The 25,330-nt window shown below is 47.6% G+C and overlaps 1 protein-coding gene and 1 long non-coding RNA gene across 2 annotated transcripts; one reads left to right on the forward strand and one right to left on the reverse strand.

Annotated features, from left to right (window-relative positions):
- Nucleotides 1-37: 37 nt before the first annotated feature.
- LOC123593030 lies at nucleotides 38-24,376 on the forward strand. The gene is made up of 4 exons (XR_006710063.1): nucleotides 38-732; nucleotides 7,962-8,029; nucleotides 18,083-18,512; nucleotides 24,240-24,376. It is a non-coding gene; the product is annotated as an uncharacterized LOC123593030 (long non-coding RNA).
- On the reverse strand, nucleotides 8,568-14,432 carry CD4H9orf152 (chromosome D4 C9orf152 homolog). The gene is made up of 2 exons (XM_045468533.1): nucleotides 13,164-14,432; nucleotides 8,568-10,487 (listed from the first exon to the last, which is right to left on the reverse strand). The coding sequence occupies exons 1-2, from the start codon at nucleotides 13,354-13,356 to the stop codon at nucleotides 9,961-9,963; spliced, it is 720 nt and encodes a 239-aa protein (XP_045324489.1). The 5' UTR covers nucleotides 13,357-14,432; the 3' UTR covers nucleotides 8,568-9,960.
- Nucleotides 24,377-25,330: the final 954 nt, after the last annotated feature.

Below are 25,330 nucleotides of genomic sequence, written 5' to 3' on the forward strand. Positions count from 1 at the left end.
GATCATGACCTGAGCTGAAATCAAGAGTTGGTCCCTCAACTGACTGAGCCACCCAGGTGCCCTGGATAGACTACATCTATCTATCCGTCCACACATTGATAACCACTTGAGCTGTTTCCACCTTTTGGCTATTGTGAGTAACGCTGCTGTGAACACGCACATACACTTTCAGTTCTTTGGGGGCACGTACCTACGAGTGGGATTGTGGAATCATTTGGTAATGCTGTTTAACTCCACACATAACTTTCCATTGCACCTGTCAGGAGTTGGGGATTAGCAGAGGGTTGCTGGAGAGAAAGTTCAGTGAGCTCAGAGTCCCATCCACACAGAGGGGGCTGGGGTGGCTGCCTGGCCTCTAGCCGAGAGAGAAGGTATCAAGGAGCCATCAAGAAGCTTGTTATATGCTCTCTGGGGATTGGGAAGGAGGTAGCTGCCGGCTTCGTAACAACATAGCCAAGAGAGCTGGCTGTGCACATTAGGCCTCCTCTCTAGAATTTGCGGGCACAAAGCATGGTGTGGGCGTCCACCGAAGCAGAGATGGGCCTCTCGTTCAAGGGGCGTGAGGTGTCCTTAGATCCTGCACACCGGGCTGCCCAGAGAAGGGCAGGAACAACAGCAGAAGGAAGCTGGGCTTCACTCCTGCTCACAGAAGAGCTGCAGACGAGTTACGGGCAGCCAGCTGGAGCAGGAGTACATCCTCTTGAGTCAAAGGAAGAGCCCAGGGATGAGACGGTGGGTCTCAAAAACCAAGACAGAGAAAGTGTTGGCTTTAATTCTTTCCCTGCCCTTTCATGGTGGTATTAATCAAGTAAGGTCTCACCTCACCTCCCTCCCTCCCAGCCACTACCGACTCCCAGCCCTGGAGAGGACAGGAACCTCTCTACGTTGTTTAGGACGAGAACTAGAAGGTCTGGGTAGGTGAGCACTAACCAGGCTTCCCACCCTTCCACCGCAGACCTCTAACCCCGAGCTGTGGGGAAGAAGTTTTACCTTTCAATGAAATCAGAGATCTTTTACTTGTTAAAAATGACACTGATAGGATGCATTAAGTTCTGTACTGAAACTGTGTTTTGCGACTTTGCAGCCAGAGCACTTCCCGATTCTGTGAGTGGTCAGAAAAGTGACTGGCCCAGCCATGAATTTCATCCATGACCATGGATTTTGTTTTTAATAAAACAAAATAACATAATAAAATGCAGTATAGACCAGAGCTGTCAGGTAAGATTTGCTGTTGGCATTTTAATTCTTTGGGCTTCTGGTCATTGCTAACCATAATATAAGTTCGCTGGGGTAGAATTGGGATGGGGGCGCCTGGGTGGCTCAGTCAGTTAAGCGTCTGACTTCGGCTCAGGTCTGATCTCGCAGTCCGTGAGTTGGAGCCCCGTGTCGGACTCTGTGCTATTGGCAGAGCCTGCTTCAGATCCTCTGTCCCCCTGGCTCTCTGCCCTTCCCCTGCTCATGGTCCCTCACTCTCTTGCTCTCTCTCTCAAAAATAAACCTAAAGAAAAAAAAATCTTTTAAGTGAATTTCTTACTTAGCCTTCCCCTTCCTCCGACTCGACTTCTTAGTGTATTACCACTTGTGGTTTATGATTTGGGTTTAGGATTATCTGCCATATGTGTCATGCCTGTTCTATGTGCAGAAGCTTTGCTTACGTCCTGAAGAACAGAGCATGTGACATTCCTGTGCATCCACCTCTCTTGTCGCAGCCCAGAGTCTGGTACGCGGGAACAGCTCAGTACCCGGAAGAGATTTGTTCTCTCTCTGCAACTAGACTGTTCACTTGCCAGTCACAACACCGGAGCCTGAGCTCAGCAAGCAAGCACACTGGGCTTCTTCTCTCCACGCCACGGGCGAGCAAGGGGCTTATTGGAACAAAGGGCCGGGGGCTCTGTGCCCTTCCTACAGGGCTTGCAGGGGTGACTTTTCTTCCCTGTCACCTCCTTTCTCTCTCCAGCAGAGGCTACCAGGACTGCCCTTCTTTAGACCAGAGTAGGAAACCGGGGCCAAAAGTCAGTAAGCGAACTTGTCACAGTGGTCTCTCCAAAGCCACGAAGCAATGCTCCTCGTTTCTGCGCAAGTGCTCAGAACACTAAAGGGATCTTTTTTTGCTTAAAGAAATCTATAAGAGGAAATCCACCAAATGTGACCCGTGCGTACCGATCACACGCGAAGGCGGGGAACAGCCTGTATGGTGACACGTGAGCCTGCCTCAGAGTCACCCAAAGGACGTGCTAAACCACCCTCCTGGGCCTCGCCCCTAGAGTTTCTGAGTCAGCAGGTCTGGACGGGGCCACATAATTCTCATTTCTGACCTGTGCCCAGCGAAGCAATTACTGCCGGTCTGCAGAACCACGGAGCTAGGTGATCGGCCGGGGTACCACGGGTGACCCCAATCGCTACAAAGTCAATCACTCTGAAATTTTTAAAGTGTCTCTATAGCCCTCTGAAAATAACTCTTTGCCCACCCTCCTCGTCCGCCGGATAAATACCACAGAGACTGTGTTCGGGAGCTTCTTACCCAGACTACTCTGGGCCCTTGCCCTGAAGTGTTGCTCACTGAAATCATCGAGTTCACCGTCGTCTGCGTATGGCTTCCAGTTCATCTCAACAAGAATCCTGAAATTACAGAACCCTCCAGCAAGAAGTGACCCATGTGCCTGGGCTTCCACGGGGGGTGAAGGGCACACAGGTGGGCCCTAGAGGAAGTCCAAGGCTTTGTCTCCACCTAAATCTACCCCAGAAGGAATACAGTTGGCCTGCATGTTGGCAGGAGGATCAATGACCCTTCTGGTCGACTCTCTTTTTTAGAGAGCCCCAGACCCGGGGGTGGGATTTTCCCATCCCCAAAGCTGGTGTGATACAATGTGCATGGGCTGTCTCCCCTGCAGGGTGGGTCCCCATCCCTGCTCCCCCTCTATAGAAAGTCAAGCAGAAGAAGCACAGGACCCAAAGGAGAGGGGACATGAAGAAGAGAGGGAAGCCTCTGTCCCTTGAGTAATTTTGTCTGAGCCTCCAGTTTGCAATCCACGTGGTCCTAAGGTAATGGGTCTGGATGCTGAAAACGTTAGAATAACTGAGGGGAGCTACCAAAAAATTGCCTCTGCTCAAACCCAGGTGGCCTAGACAGGCATCTGTAAACAAAAAAAAGAGGGCGGTGAGAATTTAACAAAGAGAAGTGAAAGCAAATGCCACCAAAGGACACGTCCAAAGAGCAATACTAGCTTTATTCATGATGGCAAAAAATGAAAATAGGACATTGGGAAACTGGCCGGTTACTGGGAAGAGGCTGAAGGGAACTCTCTAGAATGTTGGCAATTTTTATCTTGATCTATGCTGTGTGTGTGTGGGTGTATCTATGAAAATAAGTATATATATATATATATATATATATATATATATATATATACACACACACATAAATAAGTCTTTAAGATATACTCTGAAGAGGGGTGCCTGAGTGGCTCAGTTGGTTAAGCATCCAACTTTTAATCTCAGCTCAGGTCTTGATCTCAGGGTCATGAGTTCAGGCCCCGCGCTGGGTTCCGTACTGCACATGAAGCCTACTTAAAAAAAAATACACACACACACACACACACTTGCCACACCTGACCTGTTTTATGCCTTGATCAAAAAGAAAAATATAGAATATCAGTGCTCTGGCCCTGGTCCAGAGATTGTAATTTAGTTAGATATTGTCCAAGTTCCATGATGATTCTCTTGTGCAGTCAGGGTTGGGAAGCACTGTCTTAGGCCAATGCCTATGGACAGGGCCGACCCAGCTGCGCGCCTAAGGCTCGAGGGGCAACGGGGGGCCCACAGCTCATGTTTGGGCCACATCACCAGGGTCTGGCCACAGTGAGCGCTTGTTCTGAGTCTCCTTTGCACACACACACACACACACACACACACCCTTTGGAGACTGGCGGTGGTCCGTGGCTGGTCAGGGGTCTTCCCATTGATTTTGTCAGCACGTGGTAGAGCTCAGCAGAGAGGAGCTTGGGTTTTGGGAGACGATCGCCCCGAGTCCTCAGGTTGTGAATGTAGCCACATGTGCCGTGGGCAGAACCTTAAAAGGAAAGCAAGCGTCTGGTGTTGGGGGAGAATCTGGCAAGTGGAATCTGAGACTGGCAGGGGGTGGAGACCCATGGCTGGGGCAGGAGTCTGGACAAGCTGTCTCCAGTCCCTCCCACCAGGAGAGCTCTGCGTTCCTTGTGAGCAGAGCTGCTCCTGCATCGGGACGGTATTCGCTGACCTAGATCTCCTAGTGATCCTGAGGGCCAGATCAGGCTTTCCTTAATAACACGTGGGGAGTGTGGGTTGGCAGAGGACGAGGTGTTTACCACCACCGTTCCCCTCCTTCTTCCATTTCTTGGCCAAGGCTGAGAGGTTGGCATGCTGCCAAGCCTTGGTTGTGATCCTGAGCTTGGGGAATTCAGGGGTGGATAAAAACAGCCAGGCTGGGGAAGGGTTAGGTATATCTGGATGAGAAGTCCTGGTTTAGAGCTAACATGGTTCATATTAACACAGTGCTTCTTTATCAGGAATGGTGTTGATCATAGAAGTCTTTCAAAATATGCACAGCCTGATTCCAGGCTCACTGGTTCTGTTTTTTAGAGTAACCAAGCACTGTATTATTTGGAAGAGTTCTAGGTGGTGAACATCCCTGATTAAATAAGACCCCTGGCTTAGTGCTTTGTTTTAATTTGCTTTTATTTTCAGCGTCTTCAGTATGAGTTATTGTCAGATCTAGTTGGTGGTAATGTCTTCCAATTGTACAGACTGCTGCCTTCTGGGGTTTTTTTTTTTCTTTTTTTTTCTTTTTTGGAGAACATAAAAGACTTTTATAATCAAAGTAGCTGGAAAAATAAAAACAAAGCAAAGCAAAACAAAATAAACCAAAAAGAAAACAACAACAACAAAAAAACCTCAGCCAGGTGGTAGATTCATCAATGAACAACAGACAACAGGACGGGAGATAAAAGGGTTCGTAATTGTGGTTGTATTGTCTTTCTGGGTGGCAGTGAAGGGGGAAAACTTCATGGAACTGCCAGGAGCCCAGAGCCAAGAAATAAAATGAAAATGAAAAGTTTAGTCACTTGAATACTGTTTCCAGGAAGCGAATCGTTCATTAGCTGTGGACGAAACATAATTGCAGCAGGAATTTACAAAAAAAAAAAACTTCAGGAATTTATGTGCAGACAGAAAATGTTGACGGTGGGTCAGGTGGGTCTTTCTAAACAGCAAGGAAGTGACCTAAAGGAATATTAGTGCAAAGTAGGGATACCCAGTGCATCAGCGGCTGGGGAAGGGTTAGCTTTTAAGAAGCAGGATTTAGAAAGTCATAGGGTTCTCTCTGGCCTCCAGACAGGAGCACCAATCTCACCACCAGTAGTGAGACAAAAACGTTTCAAGAGGATTTCCTAGCTATGATGATGTAGAAATAAACGAAGGGAAGGGATCAGACAGGAGCAGTTTCACATAGTGTTAAAAGATAAACTGAGGCATGGTAAACACTCAAAGAGTTTATTTGAGCAAAAATCTATTCTGCTCAGGCAGCCCCCAACTGAAAGTGGTGAGGGGGGCTCCACCAGCAGAAGCTCAGGGAGAGATTTGGATACAGCAGCCAGGGAAGCAGAGTAAGGAATGATTGATTGGCTATAGCCCAACGCCTAGTTGGCTGTTTGCGACTGGTTGTCCTTAGGTTTCAATTTTGTAACCTAGAGGCGTTACAGGCTTGGAGTTGGTTTGCTTAAGTTAGACCACCTTCTCTAGCAAAGGTGATGGCAACAAGTAGGTGCAGAAATGGCCCTGTCCGTGTGCACAGGCCCCAGCTGGACCAGCAGAGAGTAGATGAGACCCAGGCGCCCGGTCAAGAGAGGTAGACCTCTGATGCCTAGCGGGTGGGAGGGCTGGAGCTAGGGGATGGAGCTCCTTGTCGGCACGAGCCTGTGGGGGCCACCACCTGTCTACACGAAGCCCACAGACCATGAGCTAGGTCAGTGTAGACAACCAAGGGAAGAGAGACTCAAAAGACACCACAACCTATCACATAAAGAGCCATCTGTGCTCTCTCTCTGCCTTCCACCCTGGTGCCAAAAGGCTGTACCCTCTGAATGGGGGAGGGCTGTGTGACAAGGAGACCATGCTCCTCCTCCCCCACCCCCACCCCGATCCGCTGGCCTTAAAGGTATTTGCTTCCAGGCTGTGCTGGGGTGGGGAGGGAGGTCTGTGGGATCTGACTTGAGCCAGAGGCAAGAACTGGGATGGAAAGTTAGGGAATCCTGGCTGAGGTGGCATGCAGGGAGGCTGCCCCTAGTGGGGATGTGGGGATGTGCCCCTAGTGGGGATGGCAGAATTGCCAGCTAATGCCAAGGCCTCTTCCTGTCCCTGCTCTTGCCCACAGGGGCTATTGTGGCCTCATGTTGTAACTGGGACTCGTGTGGCTCAGAGAGTTCGGGAACTCAGCCAAGGTCATGTCTCCTAATGGCAGTGCTGAGACTGGAGCCCGAGGACTGAAGGCCATCACCAGCAGCCACGTGGTGGCAGGCTGGGCTGGGCCGGGGAGGGGAGGGGTCCTCACTGTGGTGGGAAGGCTGGGAGGCCTGATGCAGGGCCGTCTGTTGTGAGCTGGGTGGTCCCTAGTTCATGAGAGCCTTCCTCTGCTAGCACTGCGGAGAAGGGGGGAAGAGGTTAGCTCCAGTCCTGCCCAGCATGGGAGAGAGAAAATCGGTTGTGGCTGGTATGACGGCCCAGACTAGCCGAGCAGGTGTGCCAGCCCATGGGCTGGTGGAAGTGTGAGTGTGACCAAGCAACAGAGGGATGGTTCTGGTCTAACACTCTTGGCAGAAGCGGCCTTGTGGGAAGAGGAAGGATCCCAAACCGGCCCTGCCCTTTCCCTTTCTTCCTTCAAGCTCGTCCAGGGGAACACTAGATCCTCAGCCCCACCCCCAGCACGAGAACAACTCGGGCCCAGGGAAGGCCAGGCCTCGGGGACAAGAGTGCTCTGTCCGATCAGCCTTGGCGGTGGGCAGTCGGCTCAGACCGGAGCTTGTGGACACTGACCTGGCCTGTTCTTGGCTGAAAAGTTTTCCCACTCAGTCATCGCCTCTTGGACTCTGGCCTTCCGAACCCATGCTCAAGGAAAAGCAACTCCAGACTGAGGAATGTGGATCTAGAAAATGGGGATTTGTGGAAGGTTTGCAGTCAGGAGGGTGACCTGTGCCACGTCCAGCCTCTGAAGGTCTGTGACTCCCCACCACCCTGGCTCTCCTTCTGTCCCCAGTCAGGATCCTGCTCTGCGGTGTCCTTCAACTGCCCCCTCCTCCCTCTGCCCCACCTCTTCTAAGGAAGGATTGGAAAAATCCTTAGAGATTTTTCAACCAAGTAAACTGTGCATTTTCAGGACTTAATTCTGGACCCTGTCTTCTCTCGACACTCTGCATAGGTGAGCTCACCTTTGCTCATTTTTTCATTCCACATATAATGCCCCTTAAATTCATGTCCAGTCCAGAACTTTGGTCTCAATTATCCACCGGCCTATTTGATATCTTCATTTGTGTGCCTCACGAACATCCCCAACTCAGCACCCCTTGTTGTAATCTTCCTTCAGTAAATCCTAATGACTTTATCTCCAAAATATACGTCAGATATATCCACTTCTTCCCCGTCTCTTCAGCTCCCACTCTTGCTTGAGCTGATAGCATCTCTCCCACCGAACTTGTCCTGGCCTTTTCCGGCCATTGCCTTTTAATGTGACCCTCAACTCATTCTCCGTAGAACAACCCAAGTAATCTGGTTAAACTGCAGATTAAATCATTTTAGTCTCATACGTACATCTCTTAATGACTACTTATTGTACGCAGCATGAAATCTAATAATGTGCTATAATTGGCCCCTATCTACCTGTGTTAGCCATTAGTGCTGTTCATCCATGCTTTCCATTTCTTCTCTCCTTCCAGGCACCTGGGATGACTGCATACCCTTGAAGTGAAGATAGGACTATGACACTTGCTTTGGACAATGAAACGTAAGCAAAAGTGACTTGAAAGCCAGTACATGACTGTGTACATGGCTTTCTTCTCCTGCTACAGTGATGAGGGAAACCAGTATTGATATTGTAGGTGCCATGATACTGAAGCAGCCTGAACTCTCGGCCATATATGCACGAGAGCTGCCCTGGGAAGTTTGCCCAAATCCACATGGACTTTTCATGAGTGAAAAAAAAAAATTCTGTTGTAAGATTTGAAGGTTTGTTTCCGCAGCAAAATATAGCCTGTCTGACTGATACATTGTAGAAAGAGGGGTTACTTATGGGAATCCTCATTCATTCATTCATTTATAGAAAGCCACAAGCAGGGGAGAGGCAGAGGGAAAGGGAGGGGGGGAGAGAGAGACTCTTAAGCAAGTTCCACTCCCAGCATGGAGCCCCACACAGGGCTCAATCTCATAAGCAGTGAGATCATGACCTGAGCCCAAATCAAGAATTGGACGCTTAATTGAATGAGCCACCCAGTAGCCCCTGGGAATCCTCTTTACAACAAAAGTGGAGGACAAAGTTTTTTCAGAAAATTCCCTTATTTTCCATTAGACTAAAAAAAAAAAAAAAAAATGAACCATGGCTCTTAAGAATTATTCACAAAAAAATGCAACAAACCCCCAAACTGCAGTGAATTTCTGGGTGATCCAATGAGCAGGCACATATGTATCTTTGACAGGTAATGACACAGCTAGTTAACAACTCTGGATGAAGATGGACAAGACAGGATCGCCACTGGGGGAAAAAGAGGAAAATACAAATGAAACTTTACAGAGCGATTATCTGATATGAGGGAAAGGCACCTTTGGTGTGTTTAAATATCATTCCTAAAGTTAAACATTAACCAAGAAAGACTGACTTTCTTCTCATCACTCAAGTAACACCTGGTTCACTTTTTCTTGAGTTTAAAATATCCCAGGAAGGATCTGAGTTCTTCAAATTCGGCTGAAGAGGAAGGAGTTTGTGGGGAATACATATTTTCCAAGTAGGAGCATTTCTTTGTCTCCTGCTCAGGCTCCAACTACTATATATTTTCAATCACTGGCAGTGTTTAATAAGAACTTAATTAGGAGACAGAGAGTGTGGGGGGGAGGGAGGATGAGAAGACAGACAAATGGGAAGAAAGGAAGGAAGGGAGAAAGGATAGAAGGAAGGAACAGAGGAAAAGAAAGGTAAGGAAAGGGAGGGAGGGAGGGAAGAATAGAGGGAGAGAGGCAAGGAAATAAACCAATGGTTGGTCTGGAATGTGCAGTCTCAGTGAGAGATGAGAGATGGCCTAAACACCCTTAACACACAAAACAGTAGGTTTGTTTGTTTGTTTGTTTGTTTGTTTAACCCACAGTGACCATACTTTGGGAGTCTTAGCTGAAATAGTGTGGTCACTCCCAATGAATGTAGTGACTTCTAAGTGATCTGGCCTCCAGGCACAGTAACCAGAAAAAGGCAATTCTCAGTGCTCATCTTCTCCAGATCATGTGAGAAATCATCAGAAGATACTGAAAACAAGACTGCCCACGCCAGTTGAGTCCAGGGCACTTCTAAGGCATTCCATTGGCTAGGGCGCCTGTGTTATGTTTGCAAATTCCCTTTTCTAGGGACAGAGGAGGTGTCTTACTGGGCCTCCCCAAAGAATGGGCATCTAGGGCTCCATAGCAAGGTCTTTGTATATAAGCAGAATAAGGCCACGTTGCATCGATTAGACAACCCTCTTTCATCCTGGAGTGTGTGCAATCCGGTCTAGGCAATCTCTTCTTTTTTGAAGGGCAAGACTGTGTGTCCACCATGAAGTTCAGAATCCTTGCAACTGAGTTAGTCTAGCTCTTGTGCATAGCTAGAGGCCCTAGCTGTGGCTCTGCCTCCCGTGTTCTTTGATGAGGTCATTGATAGTTTCAAAGTTGAGACATTTGGCTGAGTAGAAAGCCTCAGGCTGGGCCATATAAGCCCAGGTTCCTGGCAGCTTGAGAGATCCTGGGAGTTTTCCTTTGGGGAAATGGATAGTGAGCTGGTTTTTCAGACCTGTGTGGGTTCTTTATGGAAGGAGGGCACTGAATGCCGATATTTAAGCCAGATCCCACTGCCTTTGTTTGGACATTGTCCTCCTGACATTCATGCCGGGCTGTTTCTAGAATGCTGGTCCCTTGCTGAGTCATCTGATTGTTTTCGAACGAGCCCGGGTCTCCTTCCTGAGGGGGCCTTTGCTCGGACCCCATGAGCTTGCCCTTGTGTTTCACTTGAAGACCGGTTTCCTGATGGAAGGTCTGGACCCAGCGGTGCATCTCTAGGTGCTTGTGCCATGGAGATTCGGGGACCTGAAGACAGCCTCTGTCAGCCTCCTCCAGCATCACCTCTGCTTCAGGATCTGCCTCTTCCATGGACAGGGAACACCTTCTCTCCTTGTTAATCCAAACAGCACTGACCATGGACTCTGCAGGAGCAGACACGTACCCTCCTGACAAAGCAAGGCACAAGCAGGGTCACCACCAGAATGTACATGGGCAGCTCTCCTTTGAGGGGTCTCAGAGCTTTCAAGCTGAAGGAATATGATCCCAAAACATCAAGGAAGCCAGGCGGCCAGTACATTGCATGTGGATACACACACATACGTGGGTCCCACATGACCCCACTTACGTATGTTCACACATGTGCATTCCCTCCCATGCCCACACATTCACACCCACACAAGCTTTCTAACACACACTCAGGCACAATTATTCATTCATTCCACAAATATTTATCGCGCACTCGTTATATGCCAGGGACTATTTATTCTAGGTTCTGAGAATACGGCAGTAAACATTGAGACAAAATCCGCATCTTCATGGATGGGTTCTAGTGGGGTAGAATATGTTATATATTCTATACAGATATCATATTATATAATTTAACAATTTATACAGAAAATATTCTATAGTCATTCTAGCAAGCGACTATATTATAATAAAATCGCAGGTGGTAACCAATACTATGAAGAAAAATCTCAAGCAGAACTGGGTTTAATGATAGACTCCAGGACTTAACTGCAGTGAGCTGGGGAACTAGCATGTCAAGCTGACAGAAGGGTAGGTACAGGTTCACACGCACCGGCCAGGGGAAAAGGTTACTCTTACAGGGTTTTCTGTTCCGGGATTCAACTAACAGGTTTCCCACCCAAGGTAGAGGATGCTCCTTTTGGACGACTGGCCCTTCCCCTTCTCCCCTCCCACAGACACAGTTCTGAGAACACATCAGCAGCTCCCACTGCTTCCCTGAACTGGCTGCAGGGGTGAGGATCCAGACTGCTGTCCCTCTTCTTTCTCGGGGATGTATTTTTACCACCTTGTGGCACGTGATAGTTTATTGTCAACCCTTGGTGGCAGAGAAGGTGGTGGGGATGACTGGAAGGCACGTTCCCAGGACAGCAGGTCTGTGACCAGCCCGGGGTTCCCTCTGAATTGTCCGTGAAGCTCTCTTGAGTATTCGGGCACGTGTCGCAGCACGAGGCCCCGTACAGGACAAAGTGAGTGTTCGGGCACGTGTTCTGCAGGGGCGGGGAGCTGGTGTCGGAGGTCTCAAGGCAGCAGGAAGCCCTGAGCTCCAGTTCTGGGAATCTAAGAAAACAGGACTGGTGTGGCCATCTCTGCCAACAGTGGTGAGACTGGACATCTGTTCCCATTTGAGGACCGCACGGTTTTTCTCAGCACCAAAACCTTCACAAATAGTCAAAATGTTATGTACCTATTTGAGAACAGGGGAGGAGGGGACGTGATGGGAGAAGCCAGGAACTAGTGTCCTCTCCGCTATGTTAAGGTGAACAGGCAGGTCTTGGTGGCGGAGAGGAGCCTCCTTAGCTGTCCATCACAGCCTGTGGTCCACAGAGACCGAGGAAAAGGACTAAAGTGGGAGGTACAGATCCCACAGAGTGGCTGACCTGGCCTGGGAATCAGGAGTCTTTCCTGACAAAGCAGTGCCTGGCCAGCCCATCTGTGGTTAAGCTACCCGGTCCTAAGTGATCACATGACGCTAGGGGAGAAGGGCACTGAGTTACAGAGCCTAGGAGAAAGAGCCAAAGCGGGGGGTTGGGGCAGGGGACGGTGAGTTCAATGGGGCAGGTCGAGTTCAAGTTATCTTTGGGACACGCCAGTTATGGGGATTCGTTGTGAGTCTGAATCACGGGTGTGTTAAGCATGGTACTTTCATTTGCTAGTAGTTGAATTTAATGAATGTTTGCTGAATGACTGAATGAATAAATACAGTGTATTTATTGAGGATGGGCTAGGGCTTTAGGATGGGCTAGGGCTTTGAGGATGGGCTAGGGCTTTAGGAACCTTTCAGTGTATGCCCTGCAGAGATGGAGGGCTATTTGACTCTGCCATTTCGGTTCAGACAGAACCCACTGGCTGGCAATAGCCCAAAGGAGAAACGGGTGCCTTCAGCTCGGTGGTGAACCCGCCCCCCCCCCCCCCCCCCCCCGCCAGGAACAGCATTAACCTTTCCACCTCCCTTGACCCAGTCACTCCTCTGTTAGAGGGAAGGGCTGGGATTGAGCCTTGTGCCGCAAACTTTCTCCAGGAATAAAATCTGAGTTCCCAGAGGGAAGAGACTTTTCCCCTTGAGGCTTCTGTATCTCCTGCTTCCTTGGCTGCTGTTTGAGACTATGATGAGCAAGCTCCATGAGCCAGGGTGCCTCCTGAGTCCCTAAGCCCTGTGCTGCCTCTGGCCCGCGCCCGGCCTCCTGGGAATGCCACGTCTGCTCTCTCCAGAGCCAGTTTCTCTGGTTTGCAGGACGTGAGACCCAGCCAGGAAGAGCTACCGTCTCCCCACTGGCCCAGCAGGGGCACCAACCGCCGCCCTCCCCCACCCGTCCACCAGGCAGAACAGTCCTACAAGGTGAGAACATAAGAGCAGAGGCCGGGTACAGCGGGCAGCCGGCCAGATGCCTGGCTGAGGCCGCTGGGTCAGTTGGCAGGGGAACTGAGCCAAGCAGAGCCGCCCTGAACCGGCCTCCGGGCTCTGGCTCTGCCTCCGCTGGCATTCCTGCTCTTCCCCACCAGGAGGGCTCCCGTAGCCCCCGCCTCCCCTGCCTGCAGCCCAGCCACCCATCAGGCCCACTCCCTCCACGTTTGCCCCAGCACCTGCCCAGCCCTACCTTTCGGGAGCACCACCAGTTGGGCCTGGGCCCTCTGCTGCCGACGCAAGCCCTCGTACTGGGCTCTCAGGAGCTGGATGCTGAGCCGGGGCCCTTTCCCCGGGGCCTGAGTCCTCGAGCCCTCAGCCATGAAGCAAGACCCCAGCCACCACAAATGGGGCAGGGCAGGGCATGGGCAGGGCAACCCCTTCATCCAGATCCGGGAGAAAAGCAAACAGTGGTGGGTGGGGCGTGGGAGGGGAGAGAAGGAGAGGCGGAGGGTGGGAGGGTAGTGAGGAGAGCAGGTGGAAAGGTAAGGGAGGAGGGGAAGAGGAGAGGGAGGGAAAGGTAAGGGAAATGGGGGACAGTAGAGGGGAAGGTAGGGCCAAGTGGAAGGTGGGGAAGGAGTAAAGCTCAGGCAAGGGGAAAAGCGGGGTGAGAGGGATGTGGGGGAGGGGAAGGCGGGAGAGGGGAAGGTAAGAGGAAAAGGAAGAGTCAGGGGGGAGAGGAAGATTGGGGAGGAAGTCAAAAGGGATCCCCAAGAGGGAAGGAAGGAACAGAGGAGGAAGGTGGTAAGATAGGGGGCTAAGGGGAGGAGGGAGGAGCCAGGGAGAGAGAACAAGGCAAGCACAGCTGCTCAGAAGCCTTCTGGGCGCCCAGGGAGGCCTCGTACTCCAGGTCCTTCTCTGCTCAATCCTGATGTTTAGAGTTCAGTTCCTGGAGTTCCTGCGAAGTCTCGGGTTTCCTGGTGGGGCTGGAGCTGCTGCAGGGCAAAGCCGGTGCCTCGTCAGCTCCCACCTCTTGGACGGAAACCTGGAGGCTCATGGGCAAACCTGCCCGTTTGGTTTGCAGCTGGAAAAAAGAATGCCTTCTGCAGACTCACAAAGCTGGTGCCTCGGGGAGGTGCATGCTGCAGCCATGCCCTAGGGAACCCCAGTAGGAAGGGGGCCCCAAGTCTCCACTTACCCACTGCGCACGTCCCAGAAGAAAGCCCAACCCCAAAGTCCGCCTTGAGGACAGAGCGCAGGGGAGCCCCAGCTCTCTGACATTCCCACCGGCCTCTTTGGTCTAAGCATTCTCCAACCTAGCAGTGAGCTGGTGTTTATCTTACCCACAGCGAGAGGTGCGCCCTCACCCCTGCTTGCCAGCCCTACCCTCTCTATATTCCCTTTGAATCCTAGACTCTCTGCCCCTGCATCAGGGGGTCTGTCCTTGCATCCTTTGGTCAACTAAGTCACTTTCTATCTGGTCCTAACATGAGGCTTCTGGAGAACCCAATTTCCCAGCACACCTACGGGAGGCAATAGAAAGAAGGTCACAGCTGAACTCTAAGAGTCATTCTGGAGGTGAACTGGATGGGATCCAGGGGGTGTGATATGGAGGGTAAGTCTTCATTGGGCAGGGTGTTCATTTTCTTTTCTTTTCTTTTCTTTTTTTTTTTTCAACGTTTATTTATTTTTGGGACAGAGAGAGACAGAGCATGAACGAGGGAGGGGCAGAGAGAGAGGGAGACACAGAATCGGAAACAGGCTCCAGGCTCTGAGCCATCAGCCCAGAAACCGACGCGGGGCTCGAACTCACGGACCGCGAGATCGTGACCTGGCTGAAGTCGGACGCTTAACCGACTGCGCCACCCAGGCGCCCCTGGGTGTTCATTTTCTAGGGCTGCTGTGACAAAGTGCCACAAACTGGTGAGCTTAAACAGCAGAAATGTACCATCTTATAATTCTGGAAGCCAGAAGTGCCAGCAAGCCTGGATTTTTTTCTGGGGACTATGAGGGAATCAATTTTAGGCTTCTCACCTGGCTTCGGTGGCTTTGCTGGCAGTCTGTGGTGTTCCTTGGCACGTAAAAGCATCCCTTGACCTCTGCCTTTATATTCACATAGTGATCTCCCATTGTGCATATCTCCGTGTCCAAATTTCCCCTTTTTATAAGGACACCAGTCATGTTGGACTAGGGTCCGCTCTAATGGTCTCATCTTTTAAAATATTTATTTATTTATTTTGAGAGAGAGCGAGCGAGAGAGAAACCCAAGCAGGCTCTATGTTCACGGAGTTGGGCTCAATCTCACAAACCGTGAGGTCGTGACCTGAGACGAAACCGAGAGTTGGACGCTTAGCCGACTGGGTCACCCAGGTGCTCCTCTCATGGCCTCATCTTCATTCAACTAGCTATATCTGCAATGACCCCATTTCCAAATAAAGTCACGTTCTTAGGTACTGGGGTTAGAACTTCAACTTATGAATTTGGAGGGACACGATTCAACCCGTATAAGGGAGGTGAACGGTACTTTCAGTCACAGAGATAGGCACAGGAGAGGAGCAGACCGGCAGGCGGGAAAGAAGAAAGAAGAGTTTGGTGTTAGACGTTGTGATAGAGGTGCCTGTGGTCTTTGGATCATCAGGAGGGAGTCCGCATCTTGGTAGAGAGAGGCCAATGTCCTCCTTTGTGAAAATGAGACAGTTGGTTATTGGAAAAGCCTAATAGTGCTGCTATGAATATTCATGGACGGTTTTTCCTTGAGGACTCGTCTCCAATACTTTTGGTTACTCTTCGTAGGAGCAGAATTGCTGAGTCATATGGTTGTTGCATGTTGTTTTTATTGCAAAACTGCCTTGGCCGGAAGTGTATTGCACTTTGATGATATTAAACAATTTTTTGCATCGTATGCTTCGGCTCCTCTGTTGCCATGCCAAGAACTCCGCCCTAGAGCAAGCTGGCCTTTGCAAGTTAGTTAGCGTGTTTGTTAGCGTGTTTGGTTTTTTGGAAAGGGGATCACCGTTTATAATTTCTCATCACGTAATGACAAAATAATACCCTGTCTAGAAACAAGATTTTGAGAGGCAAGGACACTTTCTGACCTTCTTTTCCCAACACTATTATGTCCAATGAATTAAAAGTCCAGGGGCACCGGGATAGCTCCGTCGGTTAAGCGTCCGACTCTGGCTCAGGTCATGATCTCACCCTTCGCGGGTTTGAGCCCCGCATCGGGCTCCCTGCTCTTGGCACAGAGGCTACTTCGGGTCCTTGGTCTCCCTCTTTCTCTGCCCTTCTCCCGCTTGCACTCACTCTTTCTCTCAAAACTAAATAAACGTTAAAAAATATGTGTTAAAAGTTCAGTATGCAAATGTGCAAAAGTTTTCCCAGATTTGATTTGCTGTGGCCCATATCAGAATCCTTACCTGTGCAATTGCAATTGCAAATCTATGGAACGATAATATATAATATCAGTGAGTGAATTGTAGAGGCAGCGTGGTGATGACATCCTGGCTTCTACTCCCAGAATACCTGGGTTTTCATCCTGGCCGTGCCACTTACTAGTTGTCAAATCCTGTTTCTTAATCCCCCCATGCCTTGGTTTCTCCATCTGTAAAATGGGCTAATAATAGTTACAGTTTACCCATCTGTAAAATGGGGCTAATAATAGCATCTTTGTAAGGATATAAAGTCTTAAATTTTTTTTAATGTTTATTTATTTTTGAGAGAGAGAGAGAGAGAGACAGAGTGTGAGCAGGGGAGGGGCAGAGAGAGAGAGGGAGACACAGAATCCGAAGCAGGCTCCAGGCTCTGAGCTGTCAGCACAGAGCCTGATGCAGGCCTGGAACTCATGAACCGAGAGATCATGACCTGAGTGACGTGGGACGCTTAACTGACTGAGCCACTCAGGCGCCCCTGGATATAAAGTCTTTAGAACAGTGCCTGGCATGAGGTCAGCACTGTTAAGAGTTTGTTAAAGGCAAATTCACAAGTTGGTCCAGATAATTACAGTACCTTTAATCAAAATAATAAGTTAATATTACAAGTTCTTCTGAAGGAGCTTACTGATTTTAGTTTTGACAATGCCTATCACTCTCTATTAAAGAATGTTTCCCGCCCCCCTGCCCCCAAATAAAGTATGTAAAAGCTATTGAAGGACCACTATGGGGTGACTACTTAATAATTCATTTTAAATACCTAAAAAGAGATATTACGACATTTAAAAGCAATTTTACTAATGACAAAGCACAATGTAACTATACGAATAACAGCCTCGGGGCACCTGGGTGGCTCAGTCCATTAGGCGTCCGACCTCAGTTCAGGTCATGATCTCACAGTCTGTGGGTTCGAGCCCCGCGTCAGGCTCTGTGCTAATAGCCCAGAGCCTGGAGCCTGCTTCGGATTCTGTGTCTCCCTCTCTCTCTGCCCCTTCCCTGCTCATGGTCTGTCTCTCTCTGTCTCAAAAATAAATAAAAACGTTTAAAAATTTAAAAAAAAAAGAAAGCCTCCACCATTTAGTTATGAAATCATGATTCAATTCATTCAATGTTTATTCATTCAACAGTACTTATTCAGTTACTACAGTGACTCACGAAGCCATATCGAAAAGTAAATTAAACAGACATGATCCTCATGGAACTTCCAGTCCAGTTCTGGGAAAGAATTGTATAATTACAAGTTCTGATAAGCACTAGGTGAAAATACAATACATAATTTAAATGAAATGATGCACATATACCATTTGGTAGAGTTTCTGGCTGTAATATATGTACTGTTCCAATAATTATAATGTATTGACCTGTAAAAAAAAAAAATCCATCATCTTACCTTAAAGCTTCCTGCCCTCTAGTGGCGACTTTGAGTCATAGTCACAAAACAACTGGGCAAGGTCGAGGGGGGTTTGGTGTTTCAGCTACTATTTAATGAGCTCTTGCTGGTTGGGATGCCCAGCAAGGTATTAGGCCGTGCAAGACACTTGCCTGCTATAAAACCAAATAAAAATAGTTACTTATCAAATAAATAACACATAAATAGTTACTTATCAAGCTACCTAGCTTTGGAGAAACTTTTTTCTGTTCACACGCCTGGCAGGTCCGTTTGCAGAGATGCGTTTATATGGGCACAGGGGGCGGGGGACGTGGAATTTCCCTGCTCTGAGTTCTCTGCCTGATCTCAACACAGGTATGGCCTGGACCCTCTGCACTGCTACCTATCAAGTCTGGACCTGTTAACAAAGATTCGGGGAAGAATAGCGACCCTAATTTCATAGACTTTCTGTCTGGACTTACCCACAACTATCCGGATATAAATGTTGCCCTGTCCTGTTACCCACACTATGAGCCTGTGCTTAGACTGTGTTGTCCGAGTTCCACGCCTCTGCTCTGCTGTTCGCAGACTACACTGCAGGTCTCTCTATAGCATGTGAATTTACGCACAGATCTAGATGTGCGCACCAAACACCAAGGAAATTCACCGAAAGTCCTACGGTTCTCTGCTTCTGTTTTTACCAAAGATTTCAACTACATCTATGGCTTTCGGACAATGACTTTCGGATCCCAGCAGGTTTTACTGATGACACCTGGGCTTAATAGAAATCACGTGAACTGGTCAGGTGAGTGTTGCTCAATTTGGCCTAACCTCACTATCAGTTTCAACATTTCATTTGACTTTTTGTGATGTTTTATGTATTTCATTTCATTTTATTTATTTCTGATATTTATTTTTAATGGGCTATTTTTGTGTTTGGGTATATTTGGAGATGCGCTAAGCCCCAGAGCACAAGAGTTTTCGAGACCCGGAGTCAGGTTAAACATTTGCCGGAAGTTCTCTTTCCATGCATCCTGGGCTGCTCAGTTCTTTCTCCTCAGGAGTTCTGGGTGGAGGCAGGCCTGGGTGCCTCCCCACTTCCTCAATAGTGAATCACTAAAGAATAAGCCTTTTATTAGTCTCTAGCTTCTGTGCCCCCAAATTTAGCCCAGTGCTCCTGGGAGAGTGGACATTCCTTGGATAGTCAAACGAAAATGAAAGCAGCAATGAAAAGATGATTGCAAACATAAACAACGTGGGCCTCTAGGCAATTTGTGAACATGGAGGACAGATAACCAAGCATTTGAAAGTCCTGACTTCTCCATGCCTGCAGTCTGCAGATGCAAAGAGGCACCGAGTCAGAGATGGAGAAGGATTTTGGTCCATCCAGAAACTGCACCTTGTGCTTTGCTTGAAGGCAAAGCATATACCATCTGAAGACGCTCTCAGATTGCTTATTGACAAGAATTACATGCCCCCAAAGTTGAATTCACTTAGGGACCCAAGTAGAGAGTGAATCTAAATTAAAGAAATTTCAAGCCACACATAAACCTATTGAAAGCAGAAAAACCCCTTGAAACGAAACAGCTTGATATGTTTGTGACAAAGGTGGCCTTGCAGAGCGGTGGGGAAGGTAGTAAACGGTGCTCGACAAACAGCGTTCAGGCGGATGGATGTCCCTGTGGGAAAAGATTGATCTCGGCCTCTGCCTCACATCATGCACAAAGTATCAGACACAATTCTAACTGAATTGTAGGTCCACATTTAAAAAGGCAGTAGGTCTTGTAGAAGAAATAGTAGAGTAAGTTTTATTTACTTGGGGAAGGCAACGATTACAAGACAGAAAAACCACTAATAATGGGGCATATTGTTGATAAAATGGACTGCATTAAAATGAGGAAATTCTTGTTTCTTACTGAAGATATTATTAAGAGTAAAAATGAAGGACACGGGGGTGCTTGGGTGGCTCAGTCAGTTGGGCGTCCGACTTGGGCTCAGGTCATGATCTCACAGTCCGTGGGTTCGAGCCCCGCGTCGGGATCTGTGCTGATAGCTCGGAGCCTGGAGCCTGCTTCGGATTCTGTGTCTCCCTCTCTTGCCCCTCCCCTGCTTGTGCTCTCTCTCTCTCTCATAAATAAATAAACATTAAAAAAAAATTTAATACAGGACACAGAGTGGATATAGAAATACCAGTCAATAGACTCATATCTAGAATATATAAAGAACAACAAGCTACTATGAAAAAGACACCAATACAGTAGTCAAAAGACAGCTATCCCTGCCATAATCAAATTGAACTGAATATAAATTTCTTCTTCGAACACATTATGATCATTTCTTCTGTCTACAAATTCTATCTAAAATTTTTCTTCCTGGAGAACGAATAATCATCCCTCATTGTTTTTCAAAACCATTTATACTAAATTCCACCGTTTTCTGTAGATATTGCCCACGGTTTTCTGTAGTCAGCTAAGCAAAGATTGCCCCAACAGGACACAAAATGCTTGGCATAATGCCGATGTGCTGTTTCTTAAATGAAGTTTGAGCCAGCACTCTATGTCAGCATTGGCTTGTCTGTTCACTGTCATCAATTGTTCACACCTCCCCTCCCCCAGCCCCCACTTCTGGCAGTTGTGTGTATGCTTCTTTTCATGTGCAAGTGATTTCATACCGCTTTCGTGGAGAATCTAGTTTACAGTCGTAAATACCAACGTTGGCCAAAGATAATCCCAGATGTTAGTTGTAAGCCACAGAATGGAAGTAGTAACATACTTTTCCTTGAACTGGGAATGTGAAAGCCAGTTTCTACAACTTCTTTCTGTGTTTTAAAATGTAGGTTTTAGGGGCACCTGGGTGGCTCAGTCGGTTAAGCCTCCAGCTTGGGCTCGGGTCATGATCTCGCAGTTCACGAGTTCGAGCCCCGTGTCAGGCCCTGTGCTGACAGCTCAGAGCCGGGAGCCTGCTTCACGTTCTGTGTCTCCCTTTCTCTCTGCCCCTCCTTTGCTCGTGGTCTGTCTCTCTCTCTCTCTCAAAAATAGCGATTAAAAAAATTTTTTTAATGTAGGTTTTATTACTGAGATATGATGAGGCCAACAGATCAGGAGATGTCTGCCATTGGAAAGATAATTGTTACTCAAGGTTCTCAGGAGGAGCTGGCCTACCGTTCCCTGCGGGGGCCATGTGGGGAAGCACCAGGGTCAGGCAGGAGGCGGAAAGGATGAGGGGAAAAGGTGGGCAGGTGCCTAATTGTGGTTTCCACAGGAAGGAACGGGGCGGGGAGCAAGGTAAACGGGCTTACAGTTGGCTGGTTCAAACACTTGCAGAGGCCCCAGGGGCACAGGAACTGTCCCTAGCAGCCTAGTACCTGGCATCACCACCTAGTGATGGCAGGCCTTGGGCTTGGATTTTCAGAATCTGAGCTCTGGGCTCAGCTCACCTGGGTAGTGAGGGCCCCTCATTCCAACTTTTAGAAATACACGTCTGTTCGGTTTTCAGCCAGGAGCAGCAAAATGCTGTTCTGGTGGAAGACAGTTGGAGAAATCAGAGACAAACCTTAGTCTTCTATTCTTGTGACACATGGTGGGAATTCACACTGTGGATTTTTTAAATTTTTAAAAATTTTAATTCCAGTGCGGTTAACATACAGTGTTATATTAGCTTTAGATATACAATATAGTGATCCAATAATTCCATGTATAACCCAGTGCCCATCATGATAAGTGGCCTTCTTAATCCCCATCGCCTATTTCTCCCATCCCCCACCCACCTCACCTCTGCTGACCATAAGTTTGCTCTCTATAGTTAAGAGTGTGTTTCTTGGTTTCTGTGTCTCGCTCTTGCCTTTGCTCATTTGTTTTGTTTCTTAAATTCTACATGTGGTATTTGTCTTTCTCTGATTTATTTCGCTTAGCATTATACTCTGTAGCTCCATCCATGTTGTTGCAATGGCAAGATTTCATTCTTTTTTTTTTTATGGCTGAATGATACTTCCAGTGTGTGTGTGTGTGTGTGTGTGTGTGCGCGCGCATGCCACCTCTTTATCCATTCATTTGCTGATGGACACACTATGGATTTTTAACATGATTTTTTTTTTTTTTGTTTTTGGCTCTGGGGTGATGAGAACAGGTGGATTGTGGCTCTGAGTGCCAGAGCCTGATAGAGAGGCAGTGAGGTATACAGGCTCTAGATTGGTTGGTTTGCATATGAAAGACACATTCACAGGCGAGTCCTTTACTGGAGCTAGGAATTGGTTAACCCCGGGCCAGGCAGTCCCATTAAGGTCAGTAAGGTCCCAGATGTTGAAACAGCAGAATAAAAAGACATGCTTAATACATTGTGTTTGAAAGACTTGTTGTTAAACGAAATACTATGTTTTCTACCATGTTTATCCAGTGGAAATCATCACCATTAATTTGAGGCACATTTAGTTTTGCTGGAAATAATCTCAGGCTACGAAAAGGGTTCGAGTCACTTTCCAGTACCATTATCCAACAGAGTAACACTCCAGAAGTTGTGTCCTTTTTTATCAATTTGCTGGTTTTGTGGGTATAATTTTAACTTACAAGATACAACCCAGAGTTACATTTTGTTGCTTCTAAATTAGGCATTTGACATGAAGAATTCTCTTTTCCATCTCAGTGTTTTAATTAGTAGCTAAAGAATCATTTACCAAATAATATGAAGTTTCGAGGATTAAATCAGACATAAAGTTCAAGATGTGGATTTGAGCAGAAATTTTTCTTATTAATTTTCATGAGTAATTGAATACTCATTAATAAATAACATAGTGCCTTACTTCTGAATTTTACATGAGTTGTGCTCAATAAAGTCAGTTAATTTTTATTGCTGCTACTTTTAAAAAATTATAGCAAGCTTTTTTGAAAATTTTCTATTTTTCCCTTTTAATTGTTTTTCTCCTGTTATTATTTCTATTATGATCTTGACTTATACTCACTTTGGTGACCTAAAGGTTTAAAAAATAATTCATAGTTGTTTTCAAATACTCAAATTTTTAACATATTTTAATCTAAGCATGTAAATCAAAAGTTGGAAAATAAAAAAACTTAGAACAGCCTCAGGTCTTCAAAAATTACTTTCTCTAAATATTCAAAATTGCCTCAATAATTAAAGGACAAAAATATAAAGAAATTACTCCAAAAACCAACATTTTTAATTTGTGAAAAACTGCGTTAAATATCTTTTTATAAACAATAAAGCCACACTCTAGTATTCAGTGCCCTCCTCCTTGCCAATATAAAGAAATACAATTAGCGTCACATTTTCAGGTTACATCCCCGGCCTGCATGTTTACATACAAATTCAAAAGTAATATGAATTCTGTAATAGTGCAAAATGTTCCTGGGTTGCCCAGTGCAACTGTTGCAAACTGCAGTATTTTGTGAGAACCTCAGGAAGGGGGACTTGAAACAGAAAGAAAAGCAATCAGAGGTGTCTCTAGCAGGACCGCTGAATGATACTTTGTATTGCAAGAATCAACCGCTTCCAAGCTGAGAAGAATTGACCATGGAGAATTGATGTTCTTTTCTCTTACCCATTTCTTCTTCTACTCCCTGCACTCGACAGTTTCACCCGTCTCCCACAACCCCCCAAAATGTCTCTGCTGAACCAGTTACAGATTGCTGAGTCACAAACTCAAAACCGAGGCTTACGCGGAGAGCAGCGCGTTAATTCTCTGAAGGTGGCCACATAGGCTTTTTCAGCCAGGCTCATTCAAATGCATGCCTGTTGGTGAATGTCCCTGTGCACAGATTTCCTTGGGGCATTTAACACTCCAGAGAAATCTTACAGTTTTTTCATCTTTTAATCCCTGTAGGTAATAGAATCCTGTAGATTCTGCCTCCAAATTCTCACTTCCCAGACTTTAGTGTTCTCAGAATCACCTAGAGAGAGCTTATTTAAAATGCAGATTCCTGGGTCCCACCCCAGAAATTCTACTTTATATACAATCTACATTTGTTAGAAGTCTCCAGACCACACTCTAAGGGATACTGATCTACAGGTCTACACCAGCACCCCCTCTTTAACTCTGCAGTAACAATTCAGATCACCCACACCTGTTTCTCCCTGCATAGACTCCTCAATGATACTCCTGATCCAGGACACGTGAATGTAGTGCTTCCTGTTACTAGCTGCACATCACAATCACCTGGAGAACTTTAGAACCATCTCCTGATGCCTGTGCCTCGCTCATAGCAATTAGACCCTCTGGGACTGGGGCCCCCGCTACCAGAATAGTTTAGAGCAAACCCAGTAGATAAAACTGTGCAGCCAGAGTGGAGAATTGCTCTGATCACTCACTGCCTCCCTGGGTCTTTCTTACCCTGCCTTTAGTATTCTAAGGTTCTTGTTCCCAGAGCAAAGCTTCCCAGCCGGTATCCCAGAGAAGGCAAACCAGTTACAGGTGTGGCACAAAACAGTGACCTGTCCGTAACCAGGCTGCTCCTGGGCCCGCAGGCTCCTACAGCTCCTTGGAGGAGAGCTTGAGCTGAGTTTCGTTTGCTTTTTGCTCCAGGATCCTGTGCTCTCTGCCACCCACTGTAATGAGGTCCCCATCGAGATACAGAAGGAGAACACGGCCCGGGTGCCCCGGAGGCCCAACCCCAAGATATGGCTGGTTGGGGAAGAAGGAGTCATACGAGCCTGGGTGAGTAGAAGGCCAAACTGCAAACAGCAGCCACCCCCACCCCCCCATCCCTGTCTTCACATGTATTTGATTCTTTCACCTGAGTGTCACTGATATGCCCTGTCTGTGGTTAGGGGGTGACCAGTAGTCACATGTCCTACTGTCCAGTAATGCACATGTATTCTGAAAATTGCATTGTCACTTTGAAAGATTTGATTTAAAAAACATGAGGGGCGCCTGAGTGGCTCAGTTGATTAAGCGTCTGACTCTTGATTTCGGCCCAGCTCATGACCCAAGTGTCATAGGGTCAAGCCCTGCGTTAGGCTCTGTGCTGAGTGTGGAGCCTGCTTAAGATTCTCTCCCTCTCCCCCTCTCCCCCTCTCCCCCTCTCCCCCTCTCCCCCTCTCCCCCTCTCCCCCTTTCCCCCTCTCCCCCTTTCCCCCTCTCCCCCTCTCCCCCTCTCCCCCTCTCCCCCTCCCTCTCTCCCCCACCCATGCATGCTCTCTTTCTAAAATAACAAACATGAAACTGGGTTTAAAATCTATCAGCATTATCATTGTAAGTGTTAAAACTGTACCGGGCCATGAAAGAAAAGGAGGAACTGTTGTCTCTTGTAAGCATCATTTCAGTTGCTGGTTGGTAAGTTAAGTTTTTTTTTAATGTTTATTTATTTTTGACAGAGAGAGAGAGAGAGACAGAGACAGAGCATGAGCAGGGGAGGGGCAGAGAGAGAGGGAGACACAGAATCTGAAGCAGGCTCCAGGCTCCGAGCTATCAGCACAGAGCCCGACTCGGGGCTCGAACTCACATGCCATGAGATCATGACCTGAGCTGAAGCTGGACGCTGAACCGACTGAGCCACCCAGGCGCCCCTGGTTGGTAAGTTGTTTAAAGTTTTTATCACCTACTCATGTGATCAAGGTTTGCTGTTTGGTTTTGTTTTTTTTTTTTTTAACTGATGGTTACTAGCTATAATAGGA

The sequence above is a fragment of the Leopardus geoffroyi genome, chromosome D4 (assembly GCF_018350155.1).
Source record: "Leopardus geoffroyi isolate Oge1 chromosome D4, O.geoffroyi_Oge1_pat1.0, whole genome shotgun sequence".
Classification (NCBI taxonomy): Eukaryota; Metazoa; Chordata; class Mammalia; order Carnivora; family Felidae; genus Leopardus; species Leopardus geoffroyi.